We start from the raw sequence: 21,496 nt of genomic DNA, 5'->3' as shown, positions 1-21,496 counted from the left end.
TCCCCGGCAGCGCTGTCTCTTCCGCTCTCCGCTCGGGCCCGCTAGGCTGCGAGAGAGCGCGGGGCAGGCCGGGAAGGGCGCGGGGCAGGCCGGGAGTGCCCCGCCACACGGCGCAGAGGCCGCGGCACCGGCACCGGCACCGGCAGCGGCAGGATGTGGTACGAGATCCTGCCCGGCATGGCCATCATGGGCGTCTGCCTCAGCATCCCCGGCATGGCCACCATCTTCATGCACCGCTTGTGTCACGGCGGCAAGGTCAGCGTGGGGCGGGGCGGCAGGTCCTGGGGTCCGGGACCCTGAGGCTCCGCTTCCCCACCGGAGCCGCCCTTATCCCCCAGTCCCCTGCATCCCTCTGGGACCCCTTCCTCCCGGGGCTCCCCTTACCCCGCCTTCCCTCGGGAGCCCTGCCCGAGGACTTAACAGGCACTTCTGTGCCTGCAGGAGAAGAGGATCGCCCGCTATCCCTACGAGTGGACCCTGATGGAAAGGGACCGGCGGCTGTCGGGAGTCAACAAGCACTATGTGTCCAAGGCAGGTTTTGGGGGCGCTGGGCAGGTACCGGCGGGGGGAAGCGGGACCCAGGCGCTGCTCCCCGATCCCCGAGCTCTGGGACAGCCGCTGAGGTGGGCACTGGTCGCTCTTGTCAGATCTCACTCGGTGCCTGCAGCTGGCCTGCCTCTGGGGATGTGCATTTTAATTTTGTTCTAATTAAGACCTGGGTAATTAAATGTAGTTTGAAAATCTGCATTTTCAGATATGCCCTGTTGCACATTAGTGGCAAGAATGACACAAATATAGCTGTTATTTTTTCTTTTTCAGGGTCTGGAGAACATAGACTAAGGTGTCAACGCTTTGAAAAATTCTTGTATCTATAGAAAATGATTTAACTCTTAAATAAAGCTATACATGTGTTCAACCCTTGTATTTGTGTTGCTGTGGTGGGGTGACCCTTGCTGGACACCAGGTGCCCACCAAGGCCACTCTGTCACTCCTGTCCTCAGCTGGACAGGGAGAGAAAATACATTGAAAGGCTTGTGAGCTGAGACAAGGAGAGAGAGAGAGACCATTCATCAGTTACTGTCACAGGCAAATGAGACTTGACTTGGAGAAATTAATTTAACGTATTGTCAGATAACAGCAAGGTAATGAGAAGTTAAGTCATAAAACACCTTCCCCCCACTCCTCCCTCCTTCCCGCGTTCAGCTTCACTCATGATATTTTCTACCTCCTCCCTGCTGAGCTGCACAGGGTGATGGAGAAGGGGGGTTGTGGTCAATGTCATCCCATGTCTCTGTTGCTCCTTCCTCCTCTGGGGAGAACTCCTCACACTCTTCCCCTGCTCCAGCATGGGGTCCCTCCCATGAGAGACTCCTTCACTAACTTCTCCATTGTGAGTGCTTCCCATGGGCTGCAGTTCTTCATGAAGTGCTCCAGCATGGGTCCCACGCATAAGGTGCAGTCCTTCAGCTGCTCCAGCAGGGTCACATTTCCTGCCAGCAAACCTGCTCCAGTGGGCTATGCCCTCCATGGGCACAAGGGTCCTGCCAGAGCCTTCTCCAGCATGAGCTTCCCACGGGGCACATCCACCTGCTCCAGCATGGGTCGTTCCTGGGGTGCAGGTGGATCTCTGCTCCCTCATGGACCTGCAGGGGCACAGCTCAGCGTGGTCTTGCAACACGGGCTGCAGGGCAATCTCTGCTCCTACCCCCTGCCCCACGGCCTCTTGTCATGCTGGAAGAGGAGCTGCTGGGAATTCGGTGCCCTGTGATCTGCTAAAACATTTCTGGCTTCTGCTGTACGGTACCCGTGATCCCTTCCCTCTGAAGCTCTGCGTGTTGCCAGCGCTGCTGCTCGGAGCCTGCAGCGCATCCTCAGTGCACCGGGCTGGACAGAGCTCTGCCCGGCAGAGCACAGACTGGAGGCTGCTTTCGCTCCCGAATTGTCCAGAATGGCAAAAATACGACAAGCAGAGAATCTGCCTGGATCCCACAGCTGTTCTCTTGCTCATACCGTCGTCCCTGCGCGGCAGCCAGCGGCTGCTGGGCGGTTTCCGCGGGGCTGCCGGGAGCGGCACGGCCTCGCCATGGTGACCGCGCGCCGCTCGCGCCCGCGGGGCCCCGCAGCGCGGCGGGGACAGCGCCGGGCCCGGGCGCAGCTCCCCGGGCTCCGACACAACCCCCCGGGACCGGAGCGCCCCGGGCGGCCCCCGCCGCGCCTGGGGACCCCCGGCCTGGCCGGGGCAGCGGGCGAGAAGCAGCCGCCGCCCCGGGAGCGCCCAGCGGGGTGAGCAGGGCCGGGTTGCGAAGCAGGGGCGGTGAGGGACTGCCCGCTGCTCCCCGTGTTCCTCAGACGGGGCCTGCGGCTCTCAGACCAGTGCTCGCTCAATGTTTGTGCGCTTATCTCTCTAAAGGTGAAGCCAATGGACGAGGAAAAGGAAGAAGCTGCCAGTGAGGAAAAAGATCACATCCCCCAGGAAGATGAGAGAAGCAGTACAGAGGAATGTCTTCCAGAGGCCAAGGAAAAAGAGAAAGGTATTGTGTTTGCTCTACTAGAATGTGCTGGAGCCTTTTCAGGAGGATTTGTTAGCATTTTATCTGTTTTAGAAAACAAGCATGTCATCAAAAATATCCCGTGGACCACAGCCAAGAACTTCACAGTAGAGAGAGGACAGCAGCAAATTGAAGAACTAATTTCTGTGAGTCACAGTTCCATCCACTCAGGAAGGCCACACTTTCTCACTGTTAAGAAGTATGAAAAATTAAAGGAGAGCACCTCTGTTCCTTTTTAGCACCACCCTCAAGTCAGCTCTACTAGACATAGGGAGTCTTAGTGTGATGTGTTTGTTCAACAGACATGGGACATTCATGAAAGCTGGCGTCACCACTCAGAATTTCTCGAGGAAGAAGAACTTAAGGACAGCAAGAGGTACCATTACAGAGCTTGCTGGGCTCTCCCAACACGCAGAAAACCCATCCCACGAGCAACAGCGAGTGTCTATTTCGTTATAGTGATCTCCAAATTCAAACCTGACGTAAGTACTCAGAAATGGTGTGGATGGACTAGTCCTTTAAGGGACAAGAGTACAGTGGCATTCCTGAGGCAGGAAAGTGCCAGGACAGTGGAGAGGCTGGCAAGGAGCCAGCAGCTCTTGTGAAGATGCTGACAAGGCCTGGACGTGTCCAGAAAATGGCAGGAGATTTAGATGTGGCCTAATAGAAACATATCATTGACTAACAGAACTCGACAGACAGAATCTGGCAGGATCCTACATCTGCCTTCCTGCTCTTACCATCTTCCCTTTCAAGCAACAATTGCTTTGGTCAGCTGTAAGAAGGGCTGAGGAGAGGTGAGTTACAGAATGAGAGGCCAGTAGAGAGGAAGTGACACTTTGCTCTTCAAGCTGTCTCAAAATCCCTTTCCTTATCAGCTTGAAGTTTGCACCTGTACAATGAACTCTTGCAACCCAAGAGAAAAAAATGAAATAAATTACACTGAGTAAACTTCTTACCTCCAGGCTTAAGTCATACTGAACCTTAGTGTTTCTACTTAATAGCTATGGATCCCCAACTAATATTCTGTGGTTTAACCTCCAGCTGGTGACTAAGCATCACAGACCTGCTTGTTCACTCCTTCTCCACCACCATGGGATGGGGAAGAGAATTTAAAGTGTAGAAAAAGTGTAATAATATTAAAAAATAAATAGAACAATAGTAACAAATTGGGGAAAATAAAAACAAACTGAGGAAAAAAAACCTATGAAAGACAAGGGGTGCAAATGAAAACAATTACTCACCACTTGCCAACCAATGTCCAGCTAGTCCCTAAACAGCATCTTCCCTTCTGCCCCAACCAAATATCCAGGTAATTTTTAAAGTAAATAGTAGCTCTCACTTAATTACAATTTCTGCTTTTTGAGGGGCTGTACATGGCCTCTGCCCTGTCTCTGCTGTGTTGCAGACTGCACCTGTGGAGGTGTTCTACAGACTGGAGTCCAGCAGGCTGATTCGGAGGTAAATGTTATTACTCTTCTGTTTTAGCAAGCTTTTCCATTCCAAACCAAACAGGGAGCTTGATGCAAATAAGTTTGCAATAATAGCAGAGGAGTGGAAGTTGTCAAAATCTTGCTCCGTGAAATGAACCTGTGTATCACTAGCTTCACCCCCAGAGGCATGAATAACCACCCTGTGGGCATCTGCAGTCTCAGAAATTTCTCCTGCTTTACATGGGTCTAGGTGGGGGACTTTTTTGCAGCAGATAGCCTTCCGTGGTGGATAAAGGCCAGCTCTCAACCTGGCCAAACTTGGATTCAGCATTATGCTTACAATCTACCTTCTTTTTATGCCATTCTCCAGGCCAGAACAGTGTCAATTTAGAGAAAAGTGGCTTCAGGACATAACTGAAAATAAAATCCTGTGTGCAGAAAGACTTGCTTCCCAATGAGCAGCTCCAATTCACCATTACCAATACTCTGTTGTGGAGAACCAAATAAACATGAAGGAAAAAAAGTTCTTCCTTAGCAGATTTCAACTTTGTGAATAGATAAAAAGCATTGAACCTGTGCAAAATCAGCTATGTCCTGCCATGGCAGCTGCCTGTGTGTGACAGTCCCTGGGAGGTACAGGTGGGGACAGCAGGATGGAACCAGGTTCCAGAGTGTAAATGGGAAGAGGCAGCTGGGCAGGATTTGCTGTTTGTGAATGCCAGGTCTGTGGAACTCCAGGGAAAACATGATAGGACTTTAGGACTTTTATTTTCTTGATACAAATATACAAGACATCTCTGCTGCTAGGCTTACAAAAAAAAAAAATTAGGAGAACAAAAAAGAAACAACCCATTTCTCAAAACCATTTTGTTTTAAAAAACATTTGAGAAAAAGAAGTTCCAGGAGACAAGTTTGGAAATATGCAGTTGAATCAAAGATAACCACCACATAAGTACTGCCTGAGCAAAGCCTCCAAGCACAGAGTTTAAAGCAAGCCATGTAATGCTGCTGAAACAGACCAAACTAAAATACTACAGGAGTTAAAACAAGGGTTTAATCTAGAACACTTCCATAAACACAAGCATTTCAAAGAAATTGGAAGGTACATCCTTGTTACCACCTGTGTGCATCCAGGGGTTCCAATCACTGCACCCCACTGCACTGATGCCTATGTATAACATAGGAGAAAAAGAAGCAAGCAACTTAGTTCTTCACCATGTGTTTCAGTGGTTGAAGATCAGACCCTCCTATTACTGTTACTTTACACCTCAGTTGCCATCTGCTTGCTCTAAAGTAACTGAAGCCCATCTGTATATAAATTACAAACTCATTTACAAAATATATACATGTCTGGTTTGCATCACAAACCAAACTCAAGTGTTCGGAGGAAAAACCTGAATTTAAAAGACGTGAAAAAATAGTGGACTGTCCTGGATCTTAAAACAGGAACTCGGGAGTTCCTTCATTTTTGATACTGGTGCTAGTAGCTTGTTAAAGGTCTTTCCCAAGCTAAATGAGCCTATGATTAATAAAAATAAATGGAATAAAAACCCCACACTTATTGGCATTAGGTAACAAAACCTTCCCACGGGACCCTTTGGCTTGTCAGATTGAAAGCAAGTGCAGAACACCGACACCTCTAATCTTCCCCACCTGTGCCTGCCTTGTTGCCTTTCTCTTTACCGGGATTCCTTGTAGATGGTGAACAAACCATCCAAGAAAATCTGATGAAAATAACTCTGTTTCCTTGACACAAGTAATCCACTCCTGAGGCTTGGCCCTGTTGGGTGAAAGGTGCTGCAGCACCTGCAGCTTTCTTCAAATCACAACTGGACTGCGTGAGCTGCCACGTAGTGCAAGCTATGGTGTACAGCTCAAATGAAGCATTATTTTTCCTCTTTGCCTTTAGTCTTTCTGTAGACCATCTCTCGAAAGCTTGCAAGGATCTTATTCTCTCGTTTCCTCCTCTCCTCCTGGTTGAAGGATGCCAGAGCTCTCTTTTCATCCGCGCTGTAGATCTGGTTCTCTTTCCGCAGACGCACAGCTTCCATGCGCCGGTGTCTGTGGGGGAGAGCACGGGGTACATCAGCATGGGCAGGGGGTGTCAGTGCCCTGGCACAGCCTCCAGCCATCAACTGGCCTGAACGTGTTCAGGGGCTTTAAATAAATGTACTGAAGTACCAAGGCCTGAACAACAGGTCCTGAGCCAAAGCTGACCTCTAGATGAACCTTCCTACAAAATGATAATTTGTATCCACTCATTAAGGTAATAGCCATGATCATTAGTGAAATGTGGGATAAGAATATATTTATCTTTCTGCATTTCGAAGCCAGACAAAGGCATGAAATCAGACACCTGGCCTTGTTTGAAGGTATATGATCAAATCCAGCTCCCTTGGTTCCTCCTTGAGCCCTGCCCAGGCTTTGGGTGGAACCCAAGAGGAGGATGAAACTAGGTGTTCCTGCACTAGAAGTTGTGTAAGCTTGTTTATTCTACAGTCTAAAAGCTGGGCCCCCTCACAGTGAAGATGGAGGCCTCGTCTACAGGTGGACACACCACACAGGAATTCCCAGGAATGGTTCTCCAGTCCTTTGCTGTGACTGGGGCTCCCCAGCTGATACGCAGATCTGGATAATGGTAAAGCATCAGGGTAACTGGGGATTTATCTTTCTTAATCACTCTAGGCAATCTTTTGCAGTAATGATTAGGTGCATTACTTAGCTTATCCTTTGTAATTCTTTGCAGTTTTGCACTGTAGCAAATTATACTTAGTCCTTAAAGTTGGTATCTGAATCTTTTGTGCTGACCCTGCCAACTGGCAAAAGAGATACCTAAACTAGATAATCCAAGCTGCACACTAACCTTCCCAGGAAGGAGTGTGGCAGAGCAAGGAACTGATTTCTGAGGGTGTCTGTTTTCAGGCAGTCAGCCAAAAGCCTCCCCTACCCCCAGGGTGTCAGCTGCTGGCTCACCAAAATTTAAGTGAGATTCCTGTTATCATAGAGAAAAACATGCAGCCAACCTCTCACACATTGTTCTATCTCCTGCTGAAGGGACAGCACATCCCCAGGGCTGTCCAAACAGACCACCTTTGAGCCACCTGACACAAGCACCTCTTCATTTGAAATAATTAGAAGAGTATTGCCTGTGAAGAACTTTTGCTCTTGAGGAGAAAGTGTCCTTGAAAAACTCACTATCCATCTCTAGCAATGGGGAGTTCAGTGTAGATTATTGCAAGCAGAGCACCTTCTCCTCCATGCCTGCAAGTAGAGCTTGGAAGCAGTCTTCTGTTCAGCCAGCAGAGAAAGCAGCTCTTGAAAATTCCACTGAACCACTGCCATCATCAAAACCATACCTGCTGCCACTCATGACATAACCAGAGCTCTCAAACGAAGCGATCTCTTCACTTGTCAAGCCGATTTCACCTCTGCGGGGAATGCGTTTCCCTGCTTTTACGTACTCTGCCATGGCTGCACCTTCACCGGGCAGGAGGGCATGTCCATAGCTAAAAAACAAAAGTGGTGACTTCAGTAGTTTCAGATAGAGAGAGCCTGAGCTAAACATCCAACTTCCCTCTTCACTACTATAAACATCTGTGTTTTTGAACACTTATTCTTTCCCACATATTGGCCTGTTTCTTCCTTAATGGCAACACTAGCAACAACATCTTAAATTATCAACTGAATTCATTCTAATGACACTATGAAGTCACAGTACTGCAGGTCTTTAGAATAAAGGCACTTAAAATTGATTTTTCTAGGAATCAAGGCTAAAAAGCATAAACCACTCTTCTACCCAAATTCAGGCCAGGGGAAAGCTAGCACCACTGGAAGTTCTGTCTGTGAGCTTATGGCACAGCATTTCTCCCTCTGCATGCTTTATTGTTGCAACAGCCCTTTTGAACAGTAACTTTCACACTTGATTTCCTTGATTTAATCAAAGTACCATTAGAGCTGGTTACTCACTTCAAAGGCCTATCGTCCTGAGATGCATGAGTTTTGGGAGCCTCTGGTCCAATCAAACTATCAGCTTCAGTATTTTCTGCAACAATCAAATAATGAGGAAGATTAATCTTGTGCCCATTGTTCTTTGTTATCAGAAGGATTATACAGGTCAGTGACACCTAACAACAAATTCACAAAAAGGACATCAAGAAGTTTCCATTCAAGTTTAAAGGCAGGTGAACCTACTTGATCTCTCTATCCAGAGATCGTCCCCTTGAAGCATTTCATCATCGGAATCTTCGCTACTTGAATCACTGGATTCTCTCCTGCTCTTCTTAGCTTTCTTTTTCTTATACTTCTTCCTGTGATAAAGCCAGACACACATGCTATTTAACAAAATTTAAGATTAAAGAAGGTGCTTGGAATAATACTCAAATAATTAGTTTCTCAAGGCAACTTCCACCTATAGGAAGAATGGCTGTCTGCTGTTTCATACAAAACACTTTATTACACCAACGCCAAGACAATATATATGTTCTATTTTGACTTTCATAGACTGTTAGAAAGTGGCCCTACAGGGAGTTGTTTGTGCTGCACAATTGTGTAGATTTAAATAAAATCCATCAAATTAATATTATTTGCCAGCTCTTGCAAATGACCTAAGGTCCTCAGGCTCCCTCAGGGCCAGCGAAGAAAACTGAGCTGCCTTCCAGCCAACATGACACAGCAACCACAACACTTACTTCTTGTTCTTCTTTTTCCTCTTCTTGCTTTTCTTTTTATCTTCATCTGAAAAAAGAAAGTGTATGTATTATCAAAAAGAAATTATTAGTTATAACTAAGTAGTTTACTGCCCTGTGAATAACATGGGATACCTTTTACAGCCTCAGTATTCACGGAGCTGTGGGCTCTTTGACTCTCTCAACCCTAACCCTAACCCTAACCCCATCACCAGGGGTGGTGGTCAAGATCAGAAAGATCTAGGAGCAGCACAGTTGGGGCCTTGCTGGGATTACCTTGGAACGCCTTTTCCAGCCCCAATGTTCCTGGAGCTGTAGGCTCTGTGACTCGCTCAACCCTAACCCTAAGCCCTAGCCCTAACCCTAACCCAAACTCAATAATATGGGTTTTTGAGGTCAGAAAGATGAAGGAACAGCAATGTTGGGGCCTTGCTGGTATTGCCTTGACATGCTTTTTCCAGTCCCAGTACTCCTGGAGCCATAGGCTCTTTTACTCTCTCAACCCTAATCTGAGCCACTCCCCTAACCCTACTGCTAAGAATTACACTAACCACTACCCCCACCCATTAACCTAACCACTGCCCTAACCCTGAGCCTATTCCCAGCACTAAGTGCCTCCACCAGAATGCCCTAGTACACATCCTGATGGGACTTGCTTATACTGGGAAAGTGTTAGTAGAAAGGTCCCTGTAGTACTGGTCGATATGAGAACATATCAAACAGATGTCTGGCATGAGAGGCCCAGTGGATGCTAAATTCAGAAATCCCATTTCCTGAGGCCAGACTGCAAGCTGAGACCCTCTTGTCTTACCACTGGAGTTCTGCTCAGACTCTGAGTCACTGTCGCTGTCCTCAGAATGTTTCCTGCGCTTTCTTTTGGATGCTTTACGTTTTTTCTTTTGTTTTTTCTTCTTCTTTTTCTTCTTTTCCTCTGGAATGTTTTTAAACATAACATTAGAGAACAAAGAACATCTGGTTCCATACGTATTCCCTGATCTTCCCAAAGCATTGCTCTCCTTTGAGCTGGAGCCCACCCCAACCACTTCCACCCATCTAAGCCAGGGAACCTCCTGCAAGCAGCAGCAGATTCTAAGCCGCAGTAGCTTCCCATTTTCAAAAAAGCTGTGCAAGCCAAACAAAATACCTTCTGAGCTGGAATCTGAAGAACTACTCTTAGATTTTGCCTCTTCATCTTCTACCGGTGTGTGCTCATCGGAACTGAATAAAATAACAGTTTGCTACTTAAACTCTGTTTTGTTGTACTCAAGATCAAAGGTATACATTTGACCAAAGACATTTTGAGTCAATCCTTGCAAGGGAGTAAAATATCAAAGAGCTAACTTAGCCTGGGAACTGCTGTCAGAACCACAACACGTCACCTGATCTACAATAAATCACACATTGCCTAATTGGTATGTTGGAATTATTTGGTTGAAAAAATAGTAATCTTATTATGCTGCTTCAGAAAGGAACTGATACAATAAGTATTGTGGCACCACGACTAATCCAGGGATAAAGCATTTTTATAAACTGAACTGATATGTAATTAATATTATAAAAAACATGAAGAAAGAATATGCCTTACTCTGGGTCAGGAACTTTTGGTGACAGCCCCCAGACTTCAGGTGCCCCCAGTTCTCCAATTCTCTCTCTCTCATTGAGTCTCCTGAAAAGGAAAACACTGACACTGACGCCTAGTTTGCAACACCCAGCACACATTTAAGTCCTACACGTTAGTGTTTCTAATCGCCTGAAGCAGTTAGAGTAAGGATAAGAAACAACTCGGAGCAAGGAGCAAGCTCGCAGGGGCAGTCTGGCAGCAGAGCTCCGCACGCCGCAGAGGATCGGCGGTAGCAGCTGTTACCCTCTTCCAGCCGAGCTCCGTCCCGTCTCCCCCGGGCGGCCCTGCCCGCGGGGAACGCACGGAGAGCCCGTGACAGGCCGTAGAGAAGCCGGCCCCGCCGCCCCCGCCCCTCCCGGGAGCGCCGTCCCTTCCGCGCGGAGCGGGGCCCGGCAGGGCGGGCCCGGCCCCTCGCCGGCGCTCACCTCTGCCGCAGGATCTCCTCCTTCTCCTTCTCGTAGTACTCGGGCCATTTGCCGTGGTGGTGGTGCCCGTGGTGAGCGGAGGAGCGCGGCGCGCCGGGGCTCCGGGACCGGCTGCGGCTCCGCCGGTGGCTCAGGCGCCTCGGGCCATTGCGCTCGCGGGAGCGGGAGCGGGAGCGGGACCGGGAGCGGCGGCCGCGGCGCTCGGAGCTGGCGGCGGGCGGGGAGCGGGAGCGGGACGCGGGAGCCATGGCGGAAGCGGAGGCGCTTCCGGCGGCTTCCGGTGCCCTCCCGGTCGGGCGGGAGCGGGGCGGGAGCGGGGCGGCCCCGCCCGCGGGGTCACCGCCCCACCCGCCCGGCCGGCGACGCGGCGGCGGTGGCGGCGGCGGCGGCGGCTCCTTTTGTGCCCCGCGGCGGCCGCCCGGCAGCGATGGACGCGCGCACGGCGGCGGCGGAAGGTGAGGCGCCGACGGGGCGCGAGCCGCGGACGGGGGGCGGTGGCGGCGCGGGCCCGGCTCCGCCCCGCTCCGCGGGCACCGGCGCGGGGCCGCGGCCCCGGGAGCTGTCCAGGGCGGCCCGGGAGCAGCACTGCCCCGCGGACAGCTCAGCGTGCCCCGGCGGGGTTCTCCCTTCCTGCCCGGGCCCGGCGCCGCCTGACACGGCCCGGCCCGGGCAAGGCCCGGTCTCGGCTGTTCGGCCGCCCGGCACCTCCCAGCGCGGCCTGACACGGCGCTGGCCGCCGCTCCGGTGCAGCGTCTGAGGGCAAAACTGACAGGACGACCGGACATGGCCCCAGTTGCGTCAGGGGAGGTTTCGATTGGGTATTAGGAAATTTTTTTCATGGGAAAGGTTATCAAGCACAGGAATAGGCTGCCCAGCGAAGTGGTGGAGTCACCATCCCCGAAAATGCTAAAAACCGTGTGGAGATGGCACTTAAGGACAAGGTTTAATGGTGAACGTGGTGCTGGCGCCGGGTTCACGGTTGGAGTTGACGATCTTAAGTCTTTTCCAACCTTAATCTTTATCTATAAAGATTATACAAATTATGTATTCAGATAAGACACCCACTCTTCTGTGAGAGCCCTTCCCCCTCAGGTTTGACCACACTGCCACGGAGCTTTCTTAAATAAACCCCGAGTTTCTCCTCAGCTCTGGGAAGTGCAGTGTAATACCGCTGGGTCTGGCCAGCTCTGTGTAAACAGGGCATTTCAGACAGTGCTCCACCCTGGGAAGCCCATGCTGGTTTATGCTGTCTAGAAATTATGTCAGGGTATGCCAGTCTCTTTTTCACAAATGAAGCAGGATTTTAGCTCCCAAACCTACCATAAGCAGCATAAAAAAATCTGTAAGATGGAGGAAGCCTATTTAAATTGTGTATTTATTTGGGTGCAAGGAACCATGTGCAGAAGAGGGAGGGAAAAGATTTACCAGAGATTGCCCATGTCGCCTGTGTCTGTGTGAGGACAGCCCAGTTTCTCCATTCTTTTGATTATTTTGACAAACTAATTTTGGATAATTTTAGATCTGCCTAAATGGTGACTAAAACATCTGCCTCAGGAGCACTCTGCACCTGTGTTACCTAATATCATTAGGTGACTTGAAGTGCTTTCGTACACAAGTTACAATGTAATGCAGTACATGACAGCATCTACAACAACTACTAATGTCAATAAAAAGATCACTGGACTCTTAATTCAGATATATGAGGCTTTATAAATGGGATTGGCAGGAGAAATACTCTCAGAGATTTCTTCAAGGCACGAACAGTGGAAGTTTGTATTTTAGAGTCTTTCAGAAGCAGTGATGTTTTATTTGAAATTCCCACAGTGGAAGAATATTTCTGTCCTTAAAGGTAGTCTTAGGTAGTATTAACTGTTGAATTTCAATTTTTATTGAAAACCTTTAACTGTTCTGCTTATAAAATTTCATTTACTTTAATGTAAAATACATGTTTTCATAATGTAGAGTGTTACTTTGTATCTCAAATTTGTCAGGTCTTTAAAAGAATTTTCTATTCTCACAAAGTGGATTTTTTAAAAACAAAAGAGCTTCTCAAATTGCTTAATTGAAAACTCGTTACTGAATTGCATGCGGTTTTGTCTTCTTGCAAAAGCCTGCACGTAAATTTCTTTAAATTTGTACTCCATATTTTCAGAGCCTCCATCCTAAAGTTTTTTTTGATCACTTCTATACATTAAGATAAAAGTTGCTATTGGGTCTCTTACGTATTTTTTTCAGTTCCAAGACAACCACATGTAGTTCTATATCCTGGATGTTTCTTGTCTTAGATAAAACGGTTCTTTTATATTGTTATTTATATTGTAAGGTTTTATGTGACTTGAATCACCAAACACTTTCTAGGCTTATCTGAATATAAAAGTGGGAAGAACAACCCCTAAAATAGGAGATGCATGCTGACAAAAAAAAAGAAAATGCACATTGAAATTCAGCTTTTAGGTGCAGCAAGATGGTGGCAGCTTCAGTCAAATTGGCTGAGTGGGGAGAGCATTAACTCTGTCCTGACTGCAGCAGGGTGACAGTGGGGTTCAGATTTTATATCTGACAGAACGACTTGCCACGGAGAAAAGCTGCTCAGAGAAAGGTAAAAGTCAAGGAGATGGTGCAGTTCTCCCAGCAGCTTTTAAATCAGGCAGCATTTCTGTGCCTAAGAATAAGTGGTTTAAACCTGATTTTTGAGATGCCTCAGGAGCAGGGATCCTTCCAAGTGCTCATCTGTAGCTGTAAATTTTCCGTTAGTTATTTAGTATTGGACGAGGCAGTGAGAATAGAAGTCCTTAAAGCTGGAGGATGAAAGGCTAAGAAATTGTTTAATTTGGGCCATCACACATTTTTGGAGGACAAAAAAAGCACTGGACTAAGTATTAAAACAATTATAGTATTATTTTCATTTAATATAGCCTCATGGGTAAAAATTACGAAGAGCCTGTATCAAAGAAGAAAAGAATTGAAGGGTCATATGAGGAAGAAAAGCTTATGTTTTCCCTGATGAGTATTTTCTATTATTTATCCTCATTCAGTTGACTCTCTGGTAAAACCTATAAATAAACAGAAACTGGTTTTGTAACATTTAAAATCTGAAGGCTCACTTCAGAAAGGCACTTGTGTTCCTAACTATACAAAAACAGGGAGCCTGGCAGGTGATTTTCTTGCTGGAAGAAATATTATTCTTGGTAGAAGAAAGATTATTATTTATTTCTTGCTCATAAACCTGGGCAGGATCATTTCATTGCTGATTTATGAGGTGAAGGATTGCAGTCATGTCTGCCAGTGACTGTGGCCTGTTACGTTTTTCATCGAACTTGACAGGACATTTGTTCTTGTCAAAGTTTTTGAATCTTAAAAAAAAAAAAAAACATGAACCCCTGTGGTTCAAGTCCAAAGAATGCATGGGGGGGGGGGGAAAGGAACAGATCAGTAACCACAGATGAAAAATATCTTTTATGATCTCGGTGTTCTTCGAGCATTCCTGAACAGCAACAGTTTCCCAGAGGCCGTACTGTGGATGTGTCACTTCAGTGGCCACATGTCGAATGTGCCGAGAGTCGCATTTGGTCAAAGGCACTTTGTGCCAAAGCCGTACGTCTGTACAGCTGCTGCCAGAGCCTAACACGTGTCCCTGTGGCTTAAAGAATTCCAAATAAATGCTCCCGCAGCAGGAGCAAGGGTGCTCAGGTGTGGGTTTGAGCTCCCCTCGGTGCTGGGCGGAGGTGCCGGCTGCGTCAGCGTTGGCAGAGCAGCGCCAATGCCCCCGGGAAGGAAATGCGACTCAGCGGGAAATAGCGTCTCCACGGCCTTATCCACACGGTCAGCCGTAAGGCAGGTGTCGGGGTTTACTGCCGCCTCCGCACGGAGCGCGGGGGAGCCGGGAGCCAGGCGGGAATTGCCAAGGCCGCAGCAAGGCCCGTGTGCGGGACCCGAGCGTCCCGCGGCCTGCGCTGAAGCAGGGTCGGGGCCACACACTCGGCACCTCGGGGTCCGCAGGCGGCCTCCTGCAGGCCGGGGGCGGTGACGCGGGCAGCGTGTCCCAGGCAGCGTCCGGAGCCCCCGAAGCGCCGAGCCCCGCGGCCTCGGGGCCGCCGGCGGCGGAGAGCGCGGGGCGGGGCGGGGCGCGCCCGGCCCGGGCGGGAGCGCGGCCCCGCCCCGGTCCGAAGGTTCCCGAGGCCGCTCGGGTCAGAGCCGAGGGCAGCGCCGGCAGCGCCCCCCGGCGGCGGTGCGGCGGGTTCGGTGGTGCGGGCGGCGGCGGGGCCGCGGCCGGAGCGCGGCGCAGGTAACGCGGGGAGCGCGGGCTCGGCGGGCTCGGCTGCCCCTCTCGCCCGGCTGGGGGCTCAGCACGGCTCAGCCAGCGGGGAGCGGCGGAGGGGCCGCCCGTCAACCCGGGCCTGGTGCTGCCGGGCCTCTCCCCGGGCCCACCGCTGTCAGCGCCGCCGCTCCCGCTCGGCCTCCGGCCGCGGACCGGCCGCTGCTGCCTCGGCGGCGGCCCCGCTCGGAGCGCGGTTCTCACGGCCGGGCCCCGGGGTCACGGGGGGGAGTCGGCCAGGACGCGCTCCCCGGGCTGGCCGCGGGACTCCGGCCTCGGCGTCTCATCCGGCCCGGCCCGGCCTGCGGAAATAAAAGTTTTACGGGTAAAAATTAGAGCCCGTGACTCGCTGCTCTGTATTTGGGTGTTGCTTTTTGCCGCTTACTGGGGGGCTTTGAATGGGCAGTGCTGACAGAGAGGTTACTTTGACTTAGCGGATCTGTTTTCCTGCGGTGCTGCTTCCGAGTCTCGGTTTGAGATACAAAGCCTTGCAAATATATGGCATGGGGTTTAAAAAAAGTTTATTTTTCTGGGGAAGTAAGTGCACTATCCATAGCGTTTTCATTAACTCAGTTGATTGCTAATATGTTGACACACAGATTCTGGTGTCTGGCCATAAATAACTCCATGCTGTTTGGCTTCCTCATAACAATCTATGGAATATTTCACATTAAAAAGAAATTATTAATAATGTTTAAAGCTGTTTTTGGGACCCAAAACTTCCATTTTCTTGGTTTTGTAATTAACCGTACTTGCTGTTGCTTAAGATGAGGTGTTGTTTCTGTTTTCCTCACCTTGTAAGAACCTTGTAAGAACAGAGGATATATTCAGAATTCCACTTAACCTTGTGGAGAAGAGGAAAGGACAAACAACAATAAGAACCAAATTTGCAGGGTGCAGGAGCACATAATCTTCTGAACAGTATCTCAGATTTGTTTTTTCCTAAAGAAGGAGTAGACAGTAAATATGTGAATGTTGTCATGCTGTTAAAACCGTATATCTGTGTTTTTACTAATTTGATATCTTTTGCTTTCCCTTTGTAGGAATGGAGGGGAAAAAACTTATTTCTGCAACAGACACACAATATTCTAGTGTGCTCCTTCAGTCTTTGAATGAGCAACGTGGCCATGGACTTTTTTGTGATGTTACAGTCATTGTGGAGGACAGGAAATTTCGAGCTCACAGAAACATCCTTTCAGCCTCAAGCACATATTTTCACCAGCTTTTCTCAGTGGCTGGTCAAGTGGTTGAACTGAGCTTTGTAAGAGCAGAAATTTTTGCAGAAATTCTTAATTATATTTATAGTTCCAAAATAATCAGTGTCCGATCTGATTTACTTGATGAACTGATTAAATCAGGGCAGGAGCTGGGTGTAAAATTTATAGCTGATCTGGGCATATCTCCGGCCGAAGGCAAAAATGTGCCAAGCGAGGTCAAAGACAGTGCTTCAGGAACTTCAGCTTCTAGTCCAAATCAAAGAGATGCTGAAACACAGGTAACTGTAATCAGGCCAGAGGGTCAAGAGGCTGCAGATGGGATGCCAGTTATAACACAGTCATTCTCCTTACATGGCATAGAATATGAGACTACAAAAATTACAGTGAGCGATTCGGATGATGAGGATGATGATGTAATTTTTTGTTCTGAGATTGTTCCTCCAAAAGATTGTACTAAAGACAAAAATACTGCAAGCCAGAACCAGCCTTGCTCAAGTCCAGCTGGAGCTTCTGACCAAAAATCCTGTGGCAGTGGTGTCTCTCCCCATTTGACAAACACCACAGCTGCTCAGAACCTCACTTTGTCTGCCTCTCAGCTAAGCCCAAGCCAAACACAGTCAGGTGCTGAATCATTTGTCTCGGCAACACCACAGCATTTTACTCCTAATATCATTGTGCTAAACAAGCCTCTGCTTAACTCATCACTTGGCGCCAGCTCCTTGCATCAAACACATGTGACTCCTACAATTAATTTACTTGAGGAGAACCAGCAGCCATCCAATAATGGCTCCGTAACTGAAGTGGAAGCGACTGCTGTTGATGATGAAGAGGTTGTTGACGATGATGTCGATATCATTAGCTCCTCTAGTCCTGGTTCGGTCAGCAGCAGCTCTTTGGTTCAGCAGTCTTCTGTTCCTAAGGCAGGGAGCACCGAAGGATCAGGTGTAGAGAAAAAACAGGTTGCTGCATTTTCACAAGAGCCATCTGCTAAAGCTGGAGAATTTAAAATAAAAATCTCAGATGTCCTTTCTGGAAACAACAAGGAATTGAGTTCGAGTCTAACATCAAAGAATGTGGCAGATGGGCAGAAAATCATAACACTAGATACAGCAACTGAAATAGGAGGCTTATCCACAGGCTGTAAGGTTTATGCAAATATCGGTGAGGATACCTATGACATAGTCATCCCTGTGAAGGGTGACTCTGAGGAAGGGGAAGCCAAGCCTGATGACACACCCAAAAAGTCTGGTGATGAATCTCCAAAGGGGAAACGCATGAAAGTAAAGCACGATGACCACTACGAGCTCATAGTGGATGGCAGAGTCTACTACATTTGTATCGTGTGCAAGAGGTCGTACGCGTGTCTGACGAGCTTGCGGAGACATTTCAACGTCCACTCCTGGGAGAAGAAGTACCCGTGTCGCTACTGTGACAAAGTCTTTGCTCTTGCAGAATATCGTACCAAGCATGAACTCCACCACACCGGGGAGCGAAGGTACCAGTGCTTGACGTGCGGCAAATCTTTCATCAACTACCAGATCACCGTCTCCCACATAAGATCAGTTCACAGCCAAGACCCTTCCGGAGACACCAAGCTGTACCGGCTGCACCCCTGCAGGTCCCTGCAGATCAGACAGTACGCCTACATTAGTGACCGCCCCAGCAGTGTCCCGGGGATAAACGAGGGGGGAGTTGTCTATCGTGTTGGCTCAGGGAAGGATGGCACTGAAGGAACCACATCCAACTCTCCAGCCAAACAAATCACCTGGGATGACATTTTCGTTCCGCAGGGAAATGAAACAATTTTTAAACAAAACCCGTCAGAGGGAAGTACTGAATTTGAGTTTGTGATACCAGAATCTTACTGAGACGTTTGAAATGCTGGAAAAAGAATTCAGTGCAGGAGTATTGCAACTGTTTCAACTGAACTGTTAAAATTGCTGTAAAATCAAAGGTTGAAGTCAAAAGAAGTTAACTTGTTCTACCAAGTAACCAAATGGTAACACTTAGATGGACCGTGTTAACGGCAGTGATTTGTGGAAGCAATTAATCAGAAAATTTACTTGAATAGAGAGTAAGACATTCTAAGGCGCACCAGAGGTTTCTGATATGTTAAATTTGATCAAAACATGAGGATTTGTGGCTTGAAAATGTACAATTTATTCTAAAGAGCTAGAAATATTTCTAAACTAATTGAGGTATTTCCTGTACCCATACTTACCATGTAAACACTTTCTTTCATGTTAGCACTTTAATGCTGAATTCTGTTTAGATGTTAACCAAGAAAACAGTAAGATTTGTTCATCATAGTCTCTTGGTCATGGAACCATTTAAAAAAATAATCCCACAACTCACATTTGTGAACCAGGGGCCAAAATACATGATCCCCTACTACACTGGAGTACCCTGTTTTTGAGCTACCATCCTAATTCTGCTTTTATAAATATTATGAATCATCTGTCTTCATGCAAAAAGTCTTGTCAACAAGCAATACTCAGTTAGGGCTAACTTGAACAAACTTTACTTACACTTGGCAGTATGGTGAGCTAAGTATTCAGTGTCCTGGACCTTGGTATTTTACTCATTTTGCAATGTGAAAAAACCAAACTCTACAAAGCTGAATGGTGAAGAAAATTGGAATACTTAGGAAGGGGATAATTTTACCTTCTTACAGCTTGAGAAATATTGTTGTGTTTTCTTACTACTGGAAAAATGCCAGTAATTAGTTTGATATAAAGTGCTGTTCCTTTTTTTTCCACTTCAAGAAGAAGGGCTTCAGTCCAGAATTTTGAAATTATAAAAATATTATTTGTTTTTAGCTGAAGGCTTCTCAAAACTATGAATTCATGTAAGTACTGTATTGGTTTAGCACTGAGACTGCTGAAGATCTTGTATGCCTGTTTGGCTAGATCTTCAAGTGTAACAGGGATTTGGATTTTCCCCCATACTTGGCCCCATTTATACATTTTGGAGGATGAGGACTAAACCAACAACCAGAAAATACCCTTTATTCACCATGACCCAAAGTATAATTTCTCTGCAGTTGTCTAGTTGTCAGCTGTTTCCAGGTTTGGGTTTATTATGTTACCGTTTTACTCTCCTTGCAATTGGTGCCTGTTTTAACAGTTAAAAGATGAATTAGATGTCCAGCTTGATCGGGAGATGGTAGAGAAAAACAGCTGTTTACTGGAGTCCTAGTTTAGCATTTCAGAGTTAGTGACTTGTTGAATTTTTGTAAATGGTAATATGAAAACTCCTCAAGTTCTAGAGGTGACTGGGAAAGACTGTTGTGCATAGTACTAGTTATGGAAACCTTTAATTGCTTAAATTGCAGTTACAGGTTTCTCTTTTGTTTTTCATGTTTTAAGTTAGTATCTTGATTTTATGACTCTCAAAGGTTTTAGATATACAGTACTCTTCACAGAAAGGCACTTAAATGGCTCAAATCTAAGTTGAGCTACAAAAACGACACCAGAAATCCACATGAGCAGTGATGGGAGGAGGATTTGTTTACGTGGTGCATGTAATGTTCAGCACTTCTCCTTTGTCAGCCAAGAACATGATATACCTGATTATTTCCAGGTCATATTGCAGACCTCTTTGAATACAATGGGTCATGCTTTAAAGTGTCGATGTAACTGAGGTGGCATTTCTGCAGTCACACATTATCCTCATGGGACATGAGTGTGGATTGCCTGTGTTGGCACAGCTGGCTGGTGCTGCGGTGCGAATTCCTGAACTTTGTGACGAGACAAATGCAATGTTATTTTTGTTATTGACATGACACATATTTTATCACAGAGTAGTCTTGAGTTGGAAGGGACCCACAAGGATCATCAAGCCCAGCTCTTAAGTAAATGGCCTGTGTTGGGATCTGGAATTAAGCATACTTTACAAAGTGCAAAATTAAACATAATGGCTATCACTATTTGCTGCTGATATATTTAAAACCTTAAATTAAACTGTGCCTAGTAAAGGTCTCTTTTTGGAGGAAAACTGGAAAATTAGGGCTTTGTAACTATTTTTGCTAGAAGACTCGTGCTTGCATGTGTCTCAGGGTCTTCAGTTTTCCTTGGAAGTGATTTTGATATCCAAAGTCCAGAGGTATGTAAAGCATTTTTTAAATTTCACTTCCAGTATTTATTGGTTTGGAAACATGTTAAATCCATTATTTGAAAACTTTTTATGGGGCCATGAGTAAGCCATGAGTAAGCTTTTATATTTAGATTTCTGGCTATTGCACTTATATTTGTTTTTTTGTTTGTTTTGTAAGCATTTAACTTCCAGTTTAACTTAATGAAAAAACTTATGTAAATATTAAGAAATTGGCTTTGGGATAACGGAAGGAAAAAGTTGAATCTGACAAAACATTTATATAGAAATGAAAAATTTCATCAGACTAAGGTAGCAAACCTCACAGTCATTTATTATGCATATAAAACCATTAACAGATCTGCTGCAGAATATGGTAATGGTGGCTGCATCCTCACTGTCTGGTTTCTCTGGGGATACATACCATAACATTCCACTATGTGAACTAAATAAATATTGAATAACATCTACTGGTTATTTATTTTGTTCTGTTAAGGCGTGCAGCTTATAAAAAGGTGCAGAAGCTGACAACTATATACATTGAATTCTGAGATCTACAGCTATTGCCTAGGAAATGTTCTGTGTGAAACATTCCTTGGTTTTCCACAGTCTGTGATGTATATAGTTGTACAGTCTTTCCTTAACATACTTTTTAAAATTGTGTCCTACTTTTCATTAATCAACACATGGTATTAGTTTTTAGAGCTTTCTATGGCAAAAATAAAAAAGTTTAATTCTCAAGGTGAGTGTAGTATGTTTCTTTTTGATGACAACTCAGTTTCTATAGTCTAACATGTTTGTAGCTTCCTTTTCCATGTCTTTGGGAATAGCAGGGAACCCACTGGGGAGGGAACAGGGAGAGGTGTTTTTATTTGGGCCTTAGTTTTGTTTGTTTGTTTTGACGCTGTTTAATTGGTTTTGTTGAACACTTTCCAAGAAAGCAGATTAGCTCAACAACCCCAGTGTGCTGTGAGCTGAATGCTGCCATAGATGGGGTGGATGGGAACTCCCAGGACAGGCAGAGCTGTCCTGAGACTGTGGAACAGTCTGACCAAGTGCTGGCATAGCAAGTGAGCTCAAAGTCAACAAAACCCCCACCTAGTGACCAGTAAAACACACACAGTGACCAGGGCAGTGCTTTCAGCTCACTCGTGCTTTG

At 47.0% G+C, this 21,496-nt stretch overlaps 4 protein-coding genes across 5 annotated transcripts; 3 read left to right on the top strand and 1 right to left on the bottom strand.

The window, feature by feature from the left end:
- Positions 1-9: 9 nt before the first annotated feature.
- On the top strand, positions 10-916 carry NDUFA1 (NADH:ubiquinone oxidoreductase subunit A1). The gene is made up of 3 exons (XM_053955635.1): positions 10-255; positions 442-531; positions 820-916. The coding sequence occupies exons 1-3, from the start codon at positions 154-156 to the stop codon at positions 838-840; spliced, it is 213 nt and encodes a 70-aa protein (XP_053811610.1). The 5' UTR covers positions 10-153; the 3' UTR covers positions 841-916.
- A 1,209-nt stretch (positions 917-2,125) lies between these two features.
- Positions 2,126-4,508, top strand: AKAP14 (A-kinase anchoring protein 14). The gene is made up of 6 exons (XM_053955919.1): positions 2,126-2,283; positions 2,411-2,531; positions 2,604-2,695; positions 2,852-3,031; positions 3,958-4,010; positions 4,353-4,508. The coding sequence occupies exons 2-6, from the start codon at positions 2,420-2,422 to the stop codon at positions 4,438-4,440; spliced, it is 525 nt and encodes a 174-aa protein (XP_053811894.1). The 5' UTR covers positions 2,126-2,283; positions 2,411-2,419; the 3' UTR covers positions 4,441-4,508.
- Positions 4,509-4,731: 223 nt separating this feature from the next.
- On the bottom strand, positions 4,732-10,999 carry NKAP (NFKB activating protein). The gene is made up of 9 exons (XM_053955918.1): positions 10,714-10,999; positions 10,253-10,333; positions 9,812-9,885; positions 9,479-9,598; positions 8,671-8,716; positions 8,174-8,289; positions 7,949-8,024; positions 7,339-7,488; positions 4,732-6,043 (listed from the first exon to the last, which is right to left on the bottom strand). The coding sequence occupies exons 1-9, from the start codon at positions 10,959-10,961 to the stop codon at positions 5,869-5,871; spliced, it is 1,086 nt and encodes a 361-aa protein (XP_053811893.1). The 5' UTR covers positions 10,962-10,999; the 3' UTR covers positions 4,732-5,868.
- Positions 11,000-11,101: 102 nt separating this feature from the next.
- On the top strand, positions 11,102-21,078 carry ZBTB33 (zinc finger and BTB domain containing 33). 2 transcript variants are annotated; one of them, XM_053955486.1, is made up of 2 exons: positions 11,102-11,168; positions 16,072-21,078. In XM_053955486.1, the coding sequence occupies exons 1-2, from the start codon at positions 11,141-11,143 to the stop codon at positions 18,111-18,113; spliced, it is 2,070 nt and encodes a 689-aa protein (XP_053811461.1). In that variant the 5' UTR covers positions 11,102-11,140; the 3' UTR covers positions 18,114-21,078. The 2 variants fall into 2 exon arrangements, with proteins under 2 accessions (XP_053811461.1, XP_053811462.1); XM_053955487.1 differs by lacking the exon at positions 11,102-11,168 and adding an exon at positions 15,335-15,353.
- The last annotated feature ends 418 nt before the right edge of the window (positions 21,079-21,496 follow it).

Source organism: Vidua chalybeata, chromosome 14 (genome assembly GCF_026979565.1).
Source record: "Vidua chalybeata isolate OUT-0048 chromosome 14, bVidCha1 merged haplotype, whole genome shotgun sequence".
NCBI lineage: Eukaryota > Metazoa > Chordata > Aves > Passeriformes > Viduidae > Vidua > Vidua chalybeata.
This window is presented reverse-complemented; position numbering and strand designations above follow the sequence as displayed.